Here is a 20,387-nt window from a genome sequence, read left to right on the forward strand (position 1 = left end):
TGTGTGTGTGTGTGTGTGTATATAGATTGATGTTATGCTAACTCTGATGCAGGTCGGACTTTCAGTAGCAAAATTAGTGGTGTGTTCCCCACATGGACAACACTGACGTCTTTTTACATTACTTACAGTGCCTGCTGCTTCTGGTGGAAAAAACTAATATCCATCGTCTTCGAAGGGTGCCATGTTGTACAGTATTTCTGTCGGAGCTGTGAATGCGTGTGTGCGTGTGTGTGGGAGGGGTGGGGTCAAGCCACCAGCCCATCAAACATGCGTTTGAGGAAATGAAAACAATTCACGTAATAATAGTAGGGTCAGTTCTATCATTGCAGCATATAGGAAGACAATCTAAATTACCTATATAACTGAAGTCATTATATAATTCAAATAAGGTTGCTTAAAAGTTGGTGGGGACAATTTGAGCATCCTGAAAAGTTTGCAGTGTTATGTCCCTACCGTCCCTATGCAAACCTACACCCATGCTCAGGTGACTTGAGATCCCCAATTTGGCCAAATTTCAAAATTGTCATATATGCATGTGTGATACATCATTGGAAAGCTTAAAACCTTCACTTTCTGGGGGAAGAAAATTTTTGAACAGGAGTGCATTTTTGACACCTTAAAAGTAGATCAAACCAGGTGAATGAAAAATAGACACTTTTGAGACCTTTGACATTTTCTTTAAGTTTCTCATTCAAAAAAAAAGGTTTTGGGCATCCATCCTGGTACATAATAAAAAACAAACAGTTCAAGATGGTCCCGCTTTGTCTACTCAAGTCTTTGATAACCAATATGCATGCACTAAGACATGTGGGTGGATGTACAATCATGAAGGAAATTGTTGTGTGAATAAATCTAGATTTAATTTAGCCCTGTGTTTTATTTTGTAAATAAACATGGCTAAGTGGGGAGTCAGCTGTATAGTTAATGATAACATTCCAATGCAATATATGTCTTTTTGTGGCTCGAGGTGAGAGCATGAGAGAGCATAATTAAAGACACTGAGATTTTAACGAGATATTATCGAGTACTTTCCTTGTTTCGATCCAAAAACTCCGTGTAACATGTCTCACCAAGTGTCAAGACACAGCTGGGAATGGCCACAGCCGGACTTTGTGGGGATTTTATGGGTGAAATACAGTAATATAACAAGGGTCGCGATGCAGAAGTCACAGACAACAAGGAGTTGTTGAGATTCTCTTTTTCAAATATTTACCCTTTTAAACGTTTTTTTCCCCATTTTTTTCTATGTTTGGATTGATTATTTATCATCAAAAATATCGGTGAAAACGCAACAGTAACAAAAAAAAAATACAATTAAGTGATAGTTTTGAGTTAGATATCCATGACCTATTTACAGACACAACTTTTTTCATTTTGATGTAATTTGTTTAAAATATGCGAGTGAATAATTTTTTATAGTCTTTTTTTTTTTTTTTTAAACTAAACATTGGAGAAACATCAGGCATCTTTGTCCAGAAAAGGGCAGTCCTAGGAACAGCTAAGATACTCTGCGGGACCCTCAAACTCCCAGGCTTCTAGTAGAGTAACTGAGCTTGAGATGAACAGTCACCGACCCTACCAGGGGGTGATAGGGGGTGGGTGAAGGAAGAGTTTCTTATATATACTGTATATAAATACAGTATATAAATAAATATATAATTAATATATATATTATATATTATATATATATATATATATATATATATATATATATATATATATATATATATATATATATATATATATATATATATATACTGTAAATGTAAATGTACTGTATACATACAATACATATATATATAGTTTGTGACGCTATAGAAGGTTTATGTTTCTTCAAAATATACACTACTTACTTCGACGACTACTTGTACCTAAAACATCCAATCTATCCCAATGAGTTATGATGACAAAAGTGGTAATTGATGTGCAACATGAAAGTCCGTTGAGTCTCCATCCTGAAATTGATAGTAACAAGTAAGGACAGATATGTGTGACTATACATACTACAAACAGCATGTCAGCTGACCAAACTTAGCATCGCAATTGCAAAACATGTCTGTATTCATTAGCATCGCTACAACTATATTTATGACATTTTACTGCATGTCTCGAAAACACACGCACCACTGTCGTTAAGGATGCCACGCATGTTCTACATTTAAAAGTCATCACATTTCAGCAGAATGAAATAGGTCATGTTGGAGAGGATGGGGGTGGGGTAGCTGTGGCAAGCTTTGGATGAAAAAAAAAAAAAAAATCCATCACCCCAAAAAAATAAAAACATGATCGCTGATGAAGTAAAGTAAAGCCCCCAAACCTGCACTTCAAGACACAGCATGAAATTATGACAGTGGATATTAGTCTTGCCTCCCCTGGGGAAAGTACAGCAAGACAAAGGCAATATTATGTGTAACAAATTACATTGGTGCAATTATGCATGCATGTGAGCTAAATATTCCATAAACTTCAGAAGACGTGGGGGGGTCAGGACATATAGAAAACGAAGAGAGGAAATGTTCACCGCGTGATTATGAAGCGGGTAAGCGTGCATATTGATGAGAGCAGCACTGGAAAATGAAATGAGTGGCCTTAAAGCAATTCATCAGTGACGACTAATGCAGTGATACTTTGAACAGCCGGCATAAATACACCGCACGGTTGCATCATGGCACAGCAGAGGTGGAAACTAGCAAGCTTTTTGCTGTCATTGTGTGATAGTTAACTCGATTGTCTGCAGCTGACGGCATGAAACCTCCAATCCATTTGAACTGGCTGGGTTGGCAGGGAATGAATGTTCTCAAAAGAATGATTGGACGTCACTTGATTGGATGTAAATCACAGCACTGAAAGAGTTGTATCAATTATCATTTTTATGAATTATGAATGCATACAGTGGTTTGAAAAAGTATCTGAACCTTTTGGAATTTCTCACATTTCTGCATAAAATCACCATCGAATGTGATCTGATCTTTGTCAGAATCACACAGATGAAAATGCAGCGTCCGCTTCAACTAAAGCCACCCAAACATTTGTAAGTTTTCATATTTTAATGAGGATAGCATGCAAACACAGAAGGGGGAAAATAAGTAAGCAAACTTTCTGCCTTAGGAGACTTAAAGAGCAATTGAAACCAATTTTTACCAAACATTTTAAGTCAGGTGTGTGCCCAATCTCTGATGAGAGGTTCAAATGTCTTGAAGACAATGATTGTTTGAAGTGCATCATGGCTCGGTGAAAAGAGCTGTCTGAAGACCGGCGATCAAGGATTGTTGATTTGTATAAAACTGGGAAAGGATACAAAACCATCTCTAAAAGTCTGGATTTCATCAATCGACAGTCAGGGAAGTTGTCTACTAATGGAAAGAGTTTGACATTGTCGCTTTTCTCCCAAGGAATGGCCGTCCACCAAAGATGACGCCAAGAGTTCAGCGCAGAATGCTCAGAGAGGCAAAAAAAAAGAACCCTAGTGTGCCTGCTAAAGACTTACAGAAATCACTGGCACAGTCCAATGTCTTTGTGCACACATCAACTCAATGTAAAACTATGGCCAAGAATGATGTTCATGGGAGGACTCCCCGGAAGAAGCCACTGCTGTCTCAAAAAAACATTGTTGCTTGTTTAATGTTCGCAAAAAGCACGTGGACACTCCACAGAAGTTTTGGCAAAATATTTTGTGGACCGATGAAACCAAAGTTGAATTGAGTGGGAGTAACACACAACGTCATGTGTGGATGGAAAATGGAACAGCTCACCAACATCAACACCTCATCCCCACCGTGAATTATGGTGGAGGGAACATCATGATTTGGGGCTGTTTTGCTTCCTCAGGGCCTGGAAAATTTGCAATGAGTTCAAGAATGAATTCAAGTTTAAGAAGTTTAACAGGATGTTTTGCAGGAAAACCTGAAGCCGTCCGTCAGACAGTTGAAGCTAAAAAGAGGATGGATGCTGCAACAAGATAATGATCCAAAACACAGAAGTAAATCAACTTCAGAATGTTTTCAGATAGACAAAAGACACGTTCTGGAGTGGCCAAGTCAAAGTACAGACTTGAACCCCATTGGATGCTGTGGCATGACCTAAAGACAGCGATTCATGCCAGACATCCCAGGAATCTGACTGAAATACAGCAGTTTTGTAGAGGAGAATGGGCCAAGAAGCGTCTGGTTGAAGTTATTGCTGCCAAAGGGGGGGTGGGGTGGGTCACAAAATATTAAATGTGATAGTTCGTGTACTTATTTTTCACACTTCTGTCATTGTTTGCTCGCTATCCTCATTAAAATATTAAAAGTTATAAATGTTTGGGTGGTTTTAGTTAAAGCAGACACTGTTTTTTCATCTGTGTGATTTTGACAAAGATAAGATTACATTTGATGGCGATTTTATTTAGAAATGTGGGAAGTTCTAAAAGGTTCACATACTTTTTCATACCACTGTAGATTGATAAATTCATACAATGTTAGCAAAAATTAAACCAGAAATTGCGTGAGAATCCACTCCCTGTGGATTTTGGGGCATTCACGGGTCGCATTCTGTTGATTTTGGGTCAATATCGAATAGCATCCTCTTGATTTTGGGTGATTTTTGGGTGACTTTCTTCATATTTCGGGTCACATCTAGCTGATTTTGGTCCTGTTCCTATTGATTTTCGGACCCTTCCTGTTGATTTTGCATCAATAATTGCCAAATTACACACCTCCATGTACGCAATGGAAACTTTCCTATTTTCTATTAAATAACTCACAATTCAAACAATTTTTTCAGCAAGAAATTACAACTTTTTTTGACATTAATGATACTCCTGAGGTCTCCAGAGGCAATCTATGGGAAGCCTGCAAGGCGTATTTGAGGGGACAAGCGATTTCATTTGCATCCTATCAGAAGAAGACCGACACAGCTAGGATGACTTGGCTTGCTAATCAGATACTAAAAATTGACGCACAATATTCTGTTGCCCCCACTAATGTTCTTTATGATGAACGTCTTAAATTGCAAGCTGAGTATGATTTACTGTCAACAGCAAAGGTTGAAATTAAATTGTTACACTCTAGACAGCGTTATTTCGAACAGGGCGATAAGGCAGGTAAACTCCTTGCTCATCAAGCTAGATCAGTTGCCCTTTCAAAACTGATACCAAGAATAAAATCAATCTCTGGGTCAATAGTGTCAGATCCCAATCTCGTGAACAAAACTTTTGAAAAATTTTATATAGATCTGTATACGTCTGACCACTCACCGGAGGTCTGGGATGGGGATAACCCGCTGGAGAGGCTTACTTACCCTAGAATGAATGCTGAGTTGGTTGGCGGAATGGGCGGGCCGATTTTACTACTGGAAGTACAAGATGCACTTAGCCAACTACAGAAGGGGAAATCCCCTGGCCCAGATGGATTTGGGGTGGAATTCTACAAAACCTACTCAGATGTAATTTGTCCACAACTGGTCAAGGTCTACAACGATGCCTTTTTTACTGGTAAACTACCGTCGACTTTCTATGAGGCAAACATATCTCTTCTATTAAAAAAGGGAAAAGACCCAGTTGAGTGTGGTAGCTATAGGCCCATAAGCCTTTTAAACGTGGATCAGAAGATACTCGCTAAGGTCCTAGCAACGCGTCTACAGCAAGCCCTCCCTACTCTCATCGCTGCTGACCAGACAGGGTTCATGGCCGGCCGAGACTCGTCGTTTAATACAAGGAGACTTATTAACATTATTGGCTCTCCTGATTCTGAGGTACCTGAAGTTGTGATCTCATTGGATGCTGAAAAAGCATTTGACAGGGTTGAATGGAAGTATTTGTTTTATATTTTAGCAAAGTTTGGTTTTAGTGATGATTTTATTAAATGGATCAAAATGCTTTATCAGTGTCCAACTGCTCAGGTCCTTACAAACGGGGTACGGTCAGCTTCATTCCCTCTTCATTGGGGCACCAGGCAGGGTTGCCCCCTTTCTCCCCTCCTTTTTACTCTGGCAGTGGAACCACTGGCTATGTGGTTTCGTGAAGAAGCACGAGTAATGGGCATCACGAGGAATGATGTCACCCATAAATTATCTCTTTATGCGGATGATTTGTTACTATATTTGTCAAACCCAGTTTCTTCCATCCCGATCGTCATTGACATTTTAACACAGTTTGGCAAATATTCCGGATACAAATTAAACTTTGGAAAAAGTGAACTTCTGCCAATTAACACCCTATCAAGAATGATACCAGCATCCTCTTTTCCATTCAAAGTTACAGCTGAGGGGTTTCGATACCTGGGTGTTTTCATCCCTGCTTCCTTTGCTGACCTTTTCAAGAGTAATTTTCATCCATTAATTGATAAATGCAAGCTCGACATGACACGCTGGTCACTGCTTCCACTGTCGCTGACTGGCAGAGTTAATTTGGTTAAAATGGTTTTACTCCCTAAATTTCTCTACCTGTTTCAACACATCCCGATTTTTTTAAGGAAATCCTTTTTTCACAATCTAGACAAATTAATCTCTGCTTTCTTATGGCCAGATACGCGCCCCCGGATCAATAAAACAATTATGCGGTTGCCCAAGAACCAGGGAGGCCTCGCTCTTCCGAATTTCATTCTTTATTACTGGGCATGTAATATTGTCAAAATAAATAATTGGCTACTGGGAGACATAGACCTCTGCCCTTCATGGGCTAGGCTTGAGTTAAGATCCTCCAGGTTGTCACTGAAGTCTCTTCTTACTGCAAAGCTTCCTCTAAAGACTGCCCATCTCTCCCAAAACCTTGTTGCCATAAATTCATTAAAAATTTGGATTCAGTTTCGTAAAAACTATGGCTTAGCGGGTCCTTCAATTCTTGCACCAATAGCAAAAAATCATTTATTTCCTCCATCTAACTTCGACTCCACCTTCGTAACCTGGCACAATAGAGGCCTGAAAAATATTCAGGACCTATACCTTGATGGGCGCCTAATGAATTTCGAAGAGCTATCGAAGAAATTCAGTCTACCTCAATCCCATTTCTACCGGTTTTTACAAATTAGGCACTTCATTCAATCTACTTATCCAAATTTTCCCAATCGGCCACCAACCTCCTTGATTGATTCCGTGCTCAACCTAGACCATGCCCATAAACAAACCATTTCATCCATCTATAATTTCTCAGTTTGTCAGAGCCCCTTATATTCTCACTCCTTAAAACACAAGTGGGAGAACGAGATTGGGACTGAAATATCGGACAGTCGCTGGAAGCAGATTTGTAAACTGGTCCACTCCTCCACCATTTGTGCCAGACATGGTCTATTGCAATGCAAAATCGTTTTTAGAGTACATTACACCAATGCTCGACTTGCAAAAATTTACCCCACTATCATTGATAGCTGCAATAGATGTAAACAATCACCCGCTGATCACACACATATGTTTTGGTCTTGTCCTAACCTCACTAATTTTTGGCGGCAGATCTTCAACACACTGGAAACCGTATCTGGCACAGATCTGGGGGAGGACCCATGCATAGCACTTTTTGGTTGCCCTCCTCCATTACCCGTTTTATCAGCACCAATACGCCATGTAATTGCCTTCACGACTTTACTAGCAAGACGGCTTATTTTACTCAAGTGGAAACATGCACATCCCCCATCATACAATAGTTGGCTCAAAGAGGTTTTGACTCATCTGAAGCTAGAGAAGATAAGATTCTCACTATCTGGAAGGGGAAGTACCTTCCAAAAAACCTGGCAGCCCTTTAAAGACTACTTAGATGGACTCACGATTTCTCAAGAAAGCAACTAAAAGCCTTGCCCCCCCACCCCCACCTTCCTCTTTTATTTTGTTTAAATTATGTAGTTTAGTTAGTTAATACGTCATCTTACTTCTTGCTCATTATAATATCAATGTTATCTATGGTAACGTTGAACTATTAAGGTTTTTTTTTGTTTTTTTTGTTTTTTTTGTTTTTTGTTTGTTGTTTTGGGCTTTTTTGTTGTTGTTGTTGTCGTGTGTATGTGGGTCTTGCTGTATTTTGTTTTGTTAGTGATGTATGCATGGTCTGTGTAAAATAGATGAAGAACCTGCTCACAAAACAGCCAATCACAACTCTGGAATTGTGTCAGTCTAAACGTTCAGTCTTTGTTCGTATACCAGATGACCATGCTAAGATTAATAGATCTGTTATTTTTGTTCTGGCTGAGATGTACTGCATTAAAAAATTCAAATAAAAAGATGTATACAAAAAAATAATTGGCAGAGGTGGGTAGTAACACGCAGAGGTGGGTCGTAACGCTTTACAGGTGCTCTGTTACGTTTACTTGAGTTGCTTTTTGAGAAAAATGTACTTTTGAGAGTAGTTTTACCAAACCATGCATTTTACTTTTACTTGAGTAGATTTGTGTGGAAGAAACACTACTCTACTACGCTACTTTGGGCCTAACAAGAGTCGTTATATTTTTTCACTTTATTTTACATATTACATTTATTATTTTTTTTTGCCAGCGATGCCAAGAGTAGCTCTACCAATTTCACTAATGAGACGTCGCAAGAATAATCACAGGACTCTATTATACCAATCAGACGCAAGCTTGCCGTTCTATGTTCACGCCAGCCTGTTCAATTATGTGGTGTCTTTATAGCACCGTAAAAAATGAAATATTTGACATAGAGTGCTGCCCTCAACATGACTCAAAAGCTCAGATTTTAGCCTCTTTCCCAGTTTTTACGAGGGGCATTCCAAAAGTAATGCACTCAAGTGCATTGCTCGTACAGAATTTTACCAATCTTGTTTATATTTGGCACAAACATGATTGGACACACCTTTTTGCGATTGTTATGTGTTTTTCATATTTTCAGATTTTTAAAGCTTAAACTAGCTTCCAAAATGGCTGCCCGTCTTGAAGCTCGTCAGAAACAAAGAGCTGTAATCGAATTCCTTGTTTGAGAGGGAGAAACCCCTCTGACCCCTGATCCCTCATTACTGGAGATGAAACATGGGTATACCATTTTGAACCTGAATCTAAAAGGAGATCAGTGGAGTGGCGTCACCCAAATTCACCAAGGACCAAAAAGTTCAAGGCCCAAAAGATAGCAAAATTATGGCCACCGTTTTTTGGGATTCTCAAGGTGTAATCCTTGCGGATTTTTTGCCGAAGGGGGAAACCATTAACTCTGAGGTACAGTATACATTTAGACTCTAAGGTAGCTCAAAGCAAGAATTCGATGTGTTCGGCCCAACTTGGACATGGCAAATGTGCTCCTCCAGCATGACAATGCACGTCCTCACACAAGCATCAGGACCATGAAGGTCATGACTTCATTTGGATGGACTGTCATACCACATTCGCCATACTCTCTTGATTTGGCACCGTCAGACTACCTCCTCTTTGGTCCAATGAAAGAAGGACTCTGGGGCAACCGATATGGCAATGACGATGACGTGAAAACTGCTGTCAAGAATTGGATTAGAGATCAACCGGCTGAGTTCTACAACACTGGTATACATGCCCTCGTTTATAGGTGGACTGTAGCTCTTGAGAGCGGTGGAGACTATGTGGAGGAGTAAAAATGTAATCCTCACACATGTACCTTTCTTTTGATGTATAATACATGTTGCTATTAGAATTTGTTTGTACATAATAAAGTTGGGTGCATTACTTTTTGAATACCCCTCGTATTTTGCACCGTTTGACCATGGAAAAAAGGAGATATGATCCTTTTAATTTCATAATAGTGATTATGAGGGATATACAGTATCAGTATTCACTATTCAAACTATTTTGTACACCAGAGGGCACTCATTCTCTTCATTTATGTATTTTTTTTTTCTTTCGTTGGAATTCAATGACCGCCCCCCCCCCCCCCCTCCTGACTTAATATGGTTATGTAATGGGTTATTGTACAGTATTATTATAACAACAGTTCATATAGACAACTTTGTGCTCAGAAAATACCATTATTTAAAGAAAAGTGTGAGCAGTTACTCACAATGTTGAGTAAAATTTTTGGCTACTCATCTGGTATCACGTTACATTTACTCTATTTTTTTTTTTTTTTTTTTTTAAGAATAATGAACTTCTTAGAGTAGTTTTACCACACAATACTTTTTACCTTTACTGGAGTTGATTTGTGAAGAAGAAATACTACATACACTCCACTGCTTTGGGCTACACTACAGTCGTTACATTTGACCTATTTATTCTACGTATTGGCTTTATTTCTGCCAGAAATGTCAACAGAGGCTGTCTCACTTTCACCAATGAGATGTCGGAACAATAACCACATGACTCCATAATAGCAATCAGAGGTAACAATTTTTTTCTCCACTAGAGGGCGCCCATGGTCTTTGGACAGGTGATGTTTCAAGTATTGTTCTGGTCTGAATTCAATGCTTTTTGTGTCATCTTTTTGGCCTAATTTGGTCATGTAATAGGTTTATAATACAGTATAATAATAAGAGTTCATATTGATGAAGTTGTGCTGAGTAAAAAAAACCAAAAACATTATTTAAAAAACTCAGACATTGTAAGCAGGTACTCACAATGTTACTCGTGACTTGAGTATTCTTTTCACCGATACATTTTTACTGGTACTTGAGTAAAATTTTGGATGGCTACTTCTGCTTTGACTTGAGAGATATTATTTAGAAGTAATACTACCCTTACTTGAGTAAAATTTGTGGCTACGCTACCCACCTCTGATAATAAGTTACATTCTGTAGATTTTCAACCATTTCTACGTGACTTACTGTTCATGTTGAGTCAGATCCTGTTGATTTTGGGGTGTATTGTGGTCAGTCTTTCTTGATTTTGGGTCAATACCGGATCCTGTTGATTTTTCGTCCAATCTTGTTGATTTGTGGGCATTTCTGGGTCACTTCCTGTTTATTTTGGGTCACTTCCGGTGAGCGTGTAGGAAGCACCAAGTGGGCATGTACTTGCACAATAAAGAGGCATGACGTCGCTGTCACAGATTTCAGATATGTTCTTATGCATATTAGTAACTGTGTCTGTCTGTCCTACACTGCCTTCAGGTGGCCAAGATTGGCAACAACACAATTTGTGACTCAATTTGTGCAGTTTGAAACCACTATATACCGTAATTTTCGGACTATAATCCACTATTTTTCCCCCTAATTTTGAATCCTGCGGTTTATAGTCCAGTGAGGCTTATTTACTGATTAATTTGGGTTAATACAGGGTGGGGCAGAGCAACTTGCTTATTTAAATTTGGCGCCCTGAAGCAATGGTTACTCTGAGGATGATAGGGATGGACTTATTGGAGAGGGTGGGGCTTAAATTTTGGTTCTTAATGTGCATTATTTGTTATTTGTGCTTGTTTTTCAGGAGCATCATCAAGTGGACCGTGTTGGAATGCTCTTTCGCTGTTGAGGCATTTTTTTCAAGTGAGCAATAAAATCACATGGATGAAGTTCCTGCACCATAGCTAATTTGTAGGGATGAAATTTCAATTCTTCATGGAGGAGTCATCTCACAGAACGAGCAGACAAACCAAGAGGAGATGCGTGTTTGCAGGCAGACTGTCGGGGAGATCTCAAAACAGATTGTCTCACCGCGTCAATGTTATGGGGTGACCTTGCTGTTTGTGGGAGGCCAGGTTTCTTTTTCTTTATATCACCTGTTTGCCTGAAGTTGTTTACCCTTTGAAACAATCGACTGCCGGCCAAGAACACCACCACGGGGGGAAAAATTGAAATGTCTACGGAATGCAAGTTGCGTTGCAACGATTGAGCGACCGCTTGAAAATAATTCCTCAACAGCGATAGCGCATTCCAACTTCATCCACTCCATGATATTCACTGGGTTCCTGATAAATAAACACAAAATAAATTATGTACGTTAAGAACCAAACTTTAAGCCCCACCCTCTCAAATAAGTCCATCCCTACCATCCTCAGAGCAACCATCACTTCAGGGAGACAAATTTAAATAAGCAAGTTGCTCTGCCCCGTCCTGTAGGTAACACTTTTTTTGACAGCGGCGTAAGACTGTCATAAGACTGTCATAAATATGACATGACACTGTTATGGGCATTAATGAATGCTTATTTTATTTATCTATTTATTTGATACGGACAGTGCACATTAATGAACATCTATTTAGACACATCTAAAAGATGTAAATATGCCAGATTATAGCGAAAATGCTAATTTACACCAGCAATCCCTAGGCAGGTAACGTAACAGAAAGACACAACAAGACATGAGAAAGGTTACAATCCAATTAAAAACAGGTTCCAATAAAACAACACAGTAAAATAAATTATGAAGTTAAAAGTTAGTTATGACAGATGTCATTAAGTGTCATCAGACAAATTTTGTCACTAACTCCATTTAAATCCAGTTCGGATCTTTTACATCTATTCAACAGTGAGATAATGTGCAGGATGACACTAGATGAGATCCGTCATAAGCATTCATTTATGCTCATGACAACGTCATGTCATAATTATGACAGTCTAATGACAGTCTGATGACACCGCTGTCAAATAAAGTGTTATTGGTCAATATCTTTTGGTGTAAATAGCCCATAATTCAGTTAGGACAGCTGTAGTTTGTAGTCTGGTGTGGGTTATCCTTGACAACTGCCGTTTTCGTCTCAAATTTGATGGGTGGCAGTTTATAGTCAGGTGTTCCTTACAGTCCAAAAATTACAGTAAATTAAAAAATAAACATTGTATATAATAATGTATGTTATTAAGTAGTATACTGTAGTTTACATACTCTGATATTTGATCTTGATGGTGATTGACAGACGTCCAATCATGTGACTCTTAAAAACTAAATTAACAATTAAAATTAAATTAACAGTTTATTAGTAGAAGACGTTCAATCCATTTGAAGTCGGAGGGTGGCAGCGGATTAACGAATAGCTGCCACCCTCCCACTTCAAATGTATTGGACATCTTCTCAATTCAATTAAATTTTATTTGTATAGCTCTGGATCACAACAACATTGTCTCAAAGGGCTTTGCTGAGGCAATATGATACACAATCAGAAACAGCAAATGAAGCAACAAAGATGAATAAATAAAGTTCAAGTCCTGGGTATCCCCCCCTCCTTAGACTCTCCATGTCGGCAAGGAAAAACTCCAAAAACTCCAGAGTCTTTGGGAGAAAATGAGAAACCTTGGGGAGTACCACAGTCAGGAGAGATCCACTCCCAGGACGGATAGACAGGAAGCCCCAGCACTGCTAATGGGAATTAGCAGGCGAAGTTACAATCCGTAAAGATGCAGTGGAGTAAAGGAACAAGAAGAGGTCCATCTAGCCAGATGAGACGGGGGTAGCAACAAGGACGTCCATCCAGCAGGGGATCCGGATAGCTGCAGCTGAAAAATAGCCCCTCCCCAGAGGGGAGGGGGGAAAGGGGACACTGGGTGACTAGTGATGAAGAGACTAGACAACTAGATATTAACATTGGAAAATAGAAATAAAGTAAGATAAGTGGTAGGTAGAGTGAGAAAAAGGAGATAGAACTCAGTGGCTGTACTTCCCCCAGCTTTATAGCTTCTAGTGCAGCTTTGACTAAATTTTGAGTCTACTCCGACTTCAACTAGCCTGATCATAAGCTTTGTTGAATAGGAACGTTTTTAATCTAATCTTAAATGTGCAGACTGTCTCGGCTTCTTTAATATTAGCTGGAAGCTGATTCCATAAATTCTAACGCTAAATTCAAACGTCTACGGAAGACAAAGAGTTAAAGTTCAGAGTGAGGCATACAGCTTTTTAACATTTCTGGATATACTTTATCTTTTTGGCATCCAATTGTTTAACCGAACAACAATAAGAGGCTCTCTCCTAAGTATCCCATAAACCTTTCAAAACAACACTCTAAGTTCCTATTAGCAACATTTGTAGTGCAATTAACGAAATTGCCTTTTGGAGGTCAAGAATTTGCTGCAATGCAATTATTATGATAGTCAATTGTGTGGTCAATCTGTCAGCCTTAATGTTGAATAATTAGGACTTTTAAGCAGAGCATCTTTGCGATTAATGGAGATTGCATTTTATAACATCACCTTTGTGCAGTACAAAGTGTGTGGACTGAGTGGGACCCTCTTGTGTATTTGAAAAGAAAAAAAGAAAACCTGCCACATCAGCTGGAGGCTGCCTTTTAATGTTAAATGAGTCGTCCTGCCTCCTTGCTCATGCAAATGCATGACGGGAGTGTTGAGGAGGCTGTCTGCTTTGCTATTTTTTGCTCTGGAAGCCACAGGGCTTGATGATGCTCCAGTCACGCAAGGTGACTCTTTCCAACAGTCACCCACTGCAGTAACTTAGAATCGACACTAAGTGGCAAAAGAGATCCATTCTGTATCCAATAGCATTAAACGTAACAAAGACTACATAGTGATACATACAAGTAGCACATGGGTGTCAAACCCATTTTTTTTTTGTCACGGGCCACATGAAAATTATGCTTTTCTTCATTATGTCTGGCAATAATTCACAACTAATAGATTATTATCAAATGACTAGAATAATTCGATAGTCAACTAATTGTATAGAGACATTGTTGATACAAAAGTTGTCCAAATCCTCTTTACAAGTCCTTAAAGTGAAAATCAAAATGCACTTGAGCAAGTCATATACAGTGAGTTGATGAAAATACACATGATTTAAATGTAATAAACTCTCAAATATCAATAAAACAAATTACATTGTGTTTCGCTCTCATGAAACGAAGACATTAAACAAACCTGCCTAAAAATAAACGGGGAACATATTGAAATTGATGAGTACCTACATTGATGAGTACCTTAAAGTGCCTATGACAGCAAAAATCATTTTTATTTCATATTTCATGCTGTATTTTATGCTCCTGAATGAAATGGACCACTTGGATGTGTGTGGAAGCAATCATTTTTTGAATACCGCTCCATGAAAAGGATTAACTTAATGTTTTGAGGAGGAATGCGAATGTGACGTCACCCGGGTCAGTATCTCATAATACAGCATTGCTTTATACTAGCATGCAGATGGACTGCGGATTCAGCTGATTTTGGGATTAATTTGTTTATTTTTTGCATCACGTCGGCCAAATGAGCTGCAGGGTTTTGTTGCTGCACCAGGGAGAGGCGTGTGGGATTTTTGGGTTTCAAAACCCCCATTTTCTTGCTGATAATGCTCCTGGTCCACCGAGAATGCCACTCAACTGACGACCGGCGGCTTGTCGCACACCCCACTCGGTCCTCTTCGCGTGCCCACCGGGCGAGCACTATACTCGGCTTGTGCTCACGCGGTCCTCCATATCGTCCAGACTTCCAGCCCCCTCTGTCCTCTTTGTGTGCCCAGCAATAGACCACTATCCTCGGGTTTGGCTCGGGCAGCTACGCGCTCCTCCGCGTCGTCGGCCGTTTTGTCCGGTGGTCATTCTCCAGCTGATTCCCCGAGAAACGAGCTCTCCTGCCCGTAGCAGGGGAACGACAGGGGAGTTGCCGATTAGTGAAGACAATCGACAACCCCGCCACCATGTGACATGATCCTGGGTATTTTTTGCGTGATTACTCAATTCGAAAGGCGAGAATAAGACTTTTAAACACGGCTCGGTTCGGTTTGCATGTCGGCTAGCTGTCCCGCCTCCTTGTTTGTTTATGCTCTCCAAAGCCGGGGCAGGTAAATGACAAAAGCCGGATTAACTCCGGTGGCATAAGATATCGTTTGGGAGGTGCAAGAAGTTGATAGTTTTGACCATTAGGGAGTAATTTTACTGATCACATTTTGAATATTTCATATTCCATTTAGCGCAAGATTGTTATTTGTCATGACCATGCCAAATACTTAGATGAAAAGAGTATCCTGTAAAAATATTGGAGAAGAGAGATTGAAACATTGATGACATTTTGCTGCTCTGTGTTGTATTTTCCTCATTCTGAATCTTCCTTCTCAATTGGCTTATTTCTAAATCTGGTGAAATCGTGACCCTGCCGACGTCATCCCCCAGCTGGGGACGCTAGAGCGCTATAATGACAGGCGTAACTAAACGGCAGATTAAAAGACTAATTTCTCATCATTTGCGCTTGGCCAAATTGTATATAGTCGAATCGTCTCAAAATATGATTCTAATTCACCTAATAATGCTGTTTAAGATTTTTTTTATCACGTTGCAGGCACTTTAATTTTATAAAACATTTTGATGATCTCACAACTAAACTATCAAAATATGCTGCTCTGTTCTTAAATTAAAACATTATCTCCCACTCTCTGCACTTCTCATTCTGTACAAATCTTTATTTGAATCACATTTCCAATAATATAATATCAAATGGTGCAACACATTTCCTACTTATCTAAAAAAGCTTGAAATACAACAGAAAAAAATTATACGCGCCCTAACATGGTCTGAGTTCAAAGCTCCAACTAAAATTATTTTTCACAGCTACCACCTTTTGAGGCTTAAAGAGCACAACTACTTCCAAAATGCTTGTGTAATATATCAGATCATTCATAAATTAAACCATAAATTGGGTGTCCTCATCCCAATATGTACTCCTTGGCACAACTATACAACCAAGAAAAAAAAAATCAAATCACTGGGAAAAAAAGCTAAAGTGTACAAGCTTTAGCTTTGTGTGCAGAGGACCAGAGATTTGAAATGAACTTGATGAAATGCTTAAAATGTCACACTCAATCTCCATTTTTAAGAAAAAAACAAAACCCTCAAAACTCCTAGCAGTGTATGTCTAATATGCTGATTCTTTGAATAACACTATTATGGAATTTCATATCAAATATGTCATATTTGTGGAAATCCGGGCCCCTACTAAAAGCTGTTAATTGCTTCCTTGGACTGTCCTTTTCGCACATCTAATTGTATAAACACATGCTGTATCTGGTTGTATATGACATATATTGTATACTATGAATGATGTGTGAATAATCCGAAACTGTAAAATGAACTGAAAACTCAAATGCAAATATTCTTATTTATTTTACGTTTCATGTATTTACATTTTTAATACATACTGTATAACAAAGGGAAACATTAAATAACTATCTTCTTTCAGTGAAATCTCGCAGGATGCGACTTCACGAGAGTTTTGAGGCGTTTTTGATAAACCTTCAATTGAAAGACGCTTAAGTGGCAATTTTTGAAATATTGCTTTTATTTTGTGAAAAACTAACGGAAACACTTCTAATGTCAGCTGTGAATATGAGCAAATCATAGCAAACTATTGTTCAAGTTTAATATTTTTATTACGAACATCTCATGATCTCATCTTTGATTAGAATATATCTATTTTGAACAGGTAAATATTGAGAATGCAATAGGAGAAATATAAATAAACATGATGCCAATAAATAGAAAAGCCATATTAAATATTTAAAATTAATATAAAGCGGTTGTGTTTGTCTCTCCATGAGGGTAGGAGTTGGTGTTCACTCTGGCTGTCCGCGCTCGCCTGTAAAAGATACGTAAGAGTTATGTTGAGTAAATGATATGTATATTATATATATACTGTATATACTGTATGCTGTATATATACTGTATATATATATATATATGCTGTATATACTGTATACTGTAGATATACTGTATATATATACAGTATAATAGTAAGATTTACAGGACACTCAAAGACATTCTACATTGCATTATTCATTCCACACTAAGTTGTGATAAGGTACTACCTTAGCAACAACTGCCCTGGGGCAGACTGACAGTAGCGAGGCAGCCAATTGATGCCATCAGTCCTTCTGACCAGCAACAACGACTCGGTCTTACACTACTTTCACACATGTATGATAACATGGATTAGTTGATAAAGTCCGACTCACTCAAGCTCCTTGATCTTTCGAATGATCCAGTCCTGTTTCCAGTGGCTACACACTTCGCCTTCAGTGGTCTCAAATCTGAGTGGCGAGTCAAACAAATCACTCAAAATCTAATTCAGTTCACATTTCAACACACATTTGATGACTCTCATGTTCTTACACAACTGCGTGGATACAAGGAAGGTTCTTCCTCTGAATCCTGTAGCCAATGATAGGAGCCCGTATAGGCCCCAAGGTGCTCTTGGTGCAGCAACTGGTGATCTTAAATCCTGTTCACATGTTTAAAAAAAAAAAAAAAAAGAGTACTTCACTTCCAGCATTATATGAAACAAAGCGTCATCAGCAGAATCCAGCTTACCAGGGCCTGCAGCAGCCAATGCCAGGTAGCCCACGAGAAGAGCCAAGCATGCCAGTTTTGTTGCGCACAATTGCATAATTGTTTCTTGAGATGGTTCAGATAATCTTGGAGCAAGCGGACTTTTTGATCTGATCTCTTCTGGTCAGATTTTTGGATTTTATAGACGCAAAAGAGGAAGCAAACTGACCGCAGGCATATTGTATCTGCAGCGTGAGCGTGTTGGGATGGGATGCAGTTAGGTGACGAATAATTCTTTCTCTTGATTTCATCATGACACTCATAGTTCAATTGAACTAATTCTACATCAAGCTTGGAAATGTATTGCAAACGTTCAAATAAACTGTTAATTTGTATGTTTTGCCATTTCAAGGAACAAAAACTCAGTTTTAGTTCAATAATATTTTAACTCATTGAATGCGATTAAGGGCGATAGGCGCCCAATCCATTTGTAGTGGGGGTCTGGCAGTGATTGAATGACTGTCTAGGAAAAATGAAATCAGAATCAAATGAAAAACAGAGAATAAACAATGCAGATTGGATTACAGTGGCACCTAAAGAGAGGAAATTAATTCGCTCTGGAGTGGCTTTCATATCATGATTTTGCCATATAATCAATCGCGTTTTTCATGTAAATCGACTAATTTGTTCCAAACTCTACTAAAAGACCACATTAAATTTTATAATGAGGGTAAAAATAGAATGAAATGAGAGCCAAATACGAGGGGCATTCAAAAAGTAATGCACTCAAGTGCATTGCTCGTACAGGATTTTACCAATCTTGTTAATATTTGGCACAAACATGATAGGACATACATTTTTGCGATTGTTATATGTGTTTTTCTTATTTTCAGATTTTTAAAACTTAAACTAACTCATCAGCATAAGTTTTTTTGTCAGGATTGACAGAGGTGGATGGGCGACCACTACGGGGCTTATCGGCTATGCTGGCTTTACCCACCTCTTCATGGTCTTCAGTACTGTTTTTAATTCGCTGTACCCATCTTTTGACAGTACTATAGCCTATGGTATCATCCTTGTAGACATTTTCCAGCAGGTTGTGAATCCTCAGAGGGGTTTCTCCCTCTGCAACAAGGAATTCGATTGCAGCTTTTGTTTCTGACGAGCTTCAAGAGGGGCAGCTATTTTGGAAGCTAGTTTAAGCTTTAAAAATCTGAAAATAAGAAAAACACATATAACAATCGCAAAAAGGTGTGTCCTATCATGTTTGTGCCAAATATAAACAAGATTGGTAAAATCCTGTACGAGCAATCCACTTGAGTGCATTACTTTTTGAATGCCCCTCATACATTTGAAACATTCTATATATGTACCTGTAATTAAGTAGATACAGTAATAGAACATAATGAAAGAAAACAAAGGGGGAAAAAATGCAGTGGTACTGCCATGCCTTGAGTTAAGTTGTGTTAGGTTTTTGTTTGTTGCCATTTAACTGTCCATTGATTTCACTTGTGGCCTTTTCCTGTGTATCCACCAATCCGCAGCCAGTGTTGTGCATGAACGCGTTCAATGAACGATCGTTCATGAACACGTTCATATTTTGGGCGAACGTGAATTGAACGCATCATATTTCTGTCTCATGAACGTTACTGTGAACGCGCTCATTCTAGCGGTTGTGAGCGGTGCTCATAACTTCGTTCATGAGTTCATCACATTTAGAGCCTTACCGACAAAACTGCATATTATAAAAACACACAATAAAAAAATTAACCTTAATAGCGGAAAATTATCCAACCTGGCAACCCAAGCTGCCTGTCACGGCCGTATTGTTTAAGCAAATACGTCATCATAACAACGGCAGCATGGAGTCAGAAGCTGGCAGCTCTCGAAACCCGGCCCGCTCAGAGCAACTTTCTACACAGTACCAGCATTTAAAAGAGTTTTACGAAAAGGTCAGTACCGACCCGGATGGCAAAAAATATAACGTTTACTTGTAAACTTTGTCCACCTGGATTGAAGAAGACCGTCCGTACGTCGGTAATGTCTTTAGCCAACCTTAGACGGCACATCGATATAAAGCATGCGACAAGTCTTGCTAGGTATCTGCGACTGTGAGCATGTGCGATTAAGAAAGAGACGGCTACGGTTGGCCAGAGTAGTACCTCTGCCACCCAAATACCGCTAACAGCATACCAGAGTGGCCCCGTTTTCTGTCTCTCCCAGCCGCAGCTAGACAACCTAGTTCTGCAGTATACAGCAAGGTTTTGCTTATGCTCATGAAATATACTGTAGATAAAAGCTGTAGAGCTGCTAATGTGTG

General features: G+C 39.0%; 1 protein-coding gene across 1 annotated transcript; it reads right to left on the bottom strand.

Moving 5' to 3' along the window:
* Positions 1 to 16,959: 16,959 nt before the first annotated feature.
* LOC130930279 (C-C motif chemokine 4-like) lies at positions 16,960 to 18,214 on the bottom strand. Its single transcript, XM_057858131.1, has 4 exons — positions 18,110 to 18,214; positions 17,912 to 18,020; positions 17,755 to 17,829; positions 16,960 to 17,378 (listed from the first exon to the last, which is right to left on the bottom strand). The coding sequence occupies exons 1-4, from the start codon at positions 18,183 to 18,185 to the stop codon at positions 17,306 to 17,308; spliced, it is 333 nt and encodes a 110-aa protein (XP_057714114.1). The 5' UTR covers positions 18,186 to 18,214; the 3' UTR covers positions 16,960 to 17,305.
* Between the last annotated feature and the right edge of the window lie 2,173 nt (positions 18,215 to 20,387).

This window comes from Corythoichthys intestinalis, chromosome 14 (genome assembly GCF_030265065.1).
Source record: "Corythoichthys intestinalis isolate RoL2023-P3 chromosome 14, ASM3026506v1, whole genome shotgun sequence".
NCBI lineage: Eukaryota > Metazoa > Chordata > Actinopteri > Syngnathiformes > Syngnathidae > Corythoichthys > Corythoichthys intestinalis.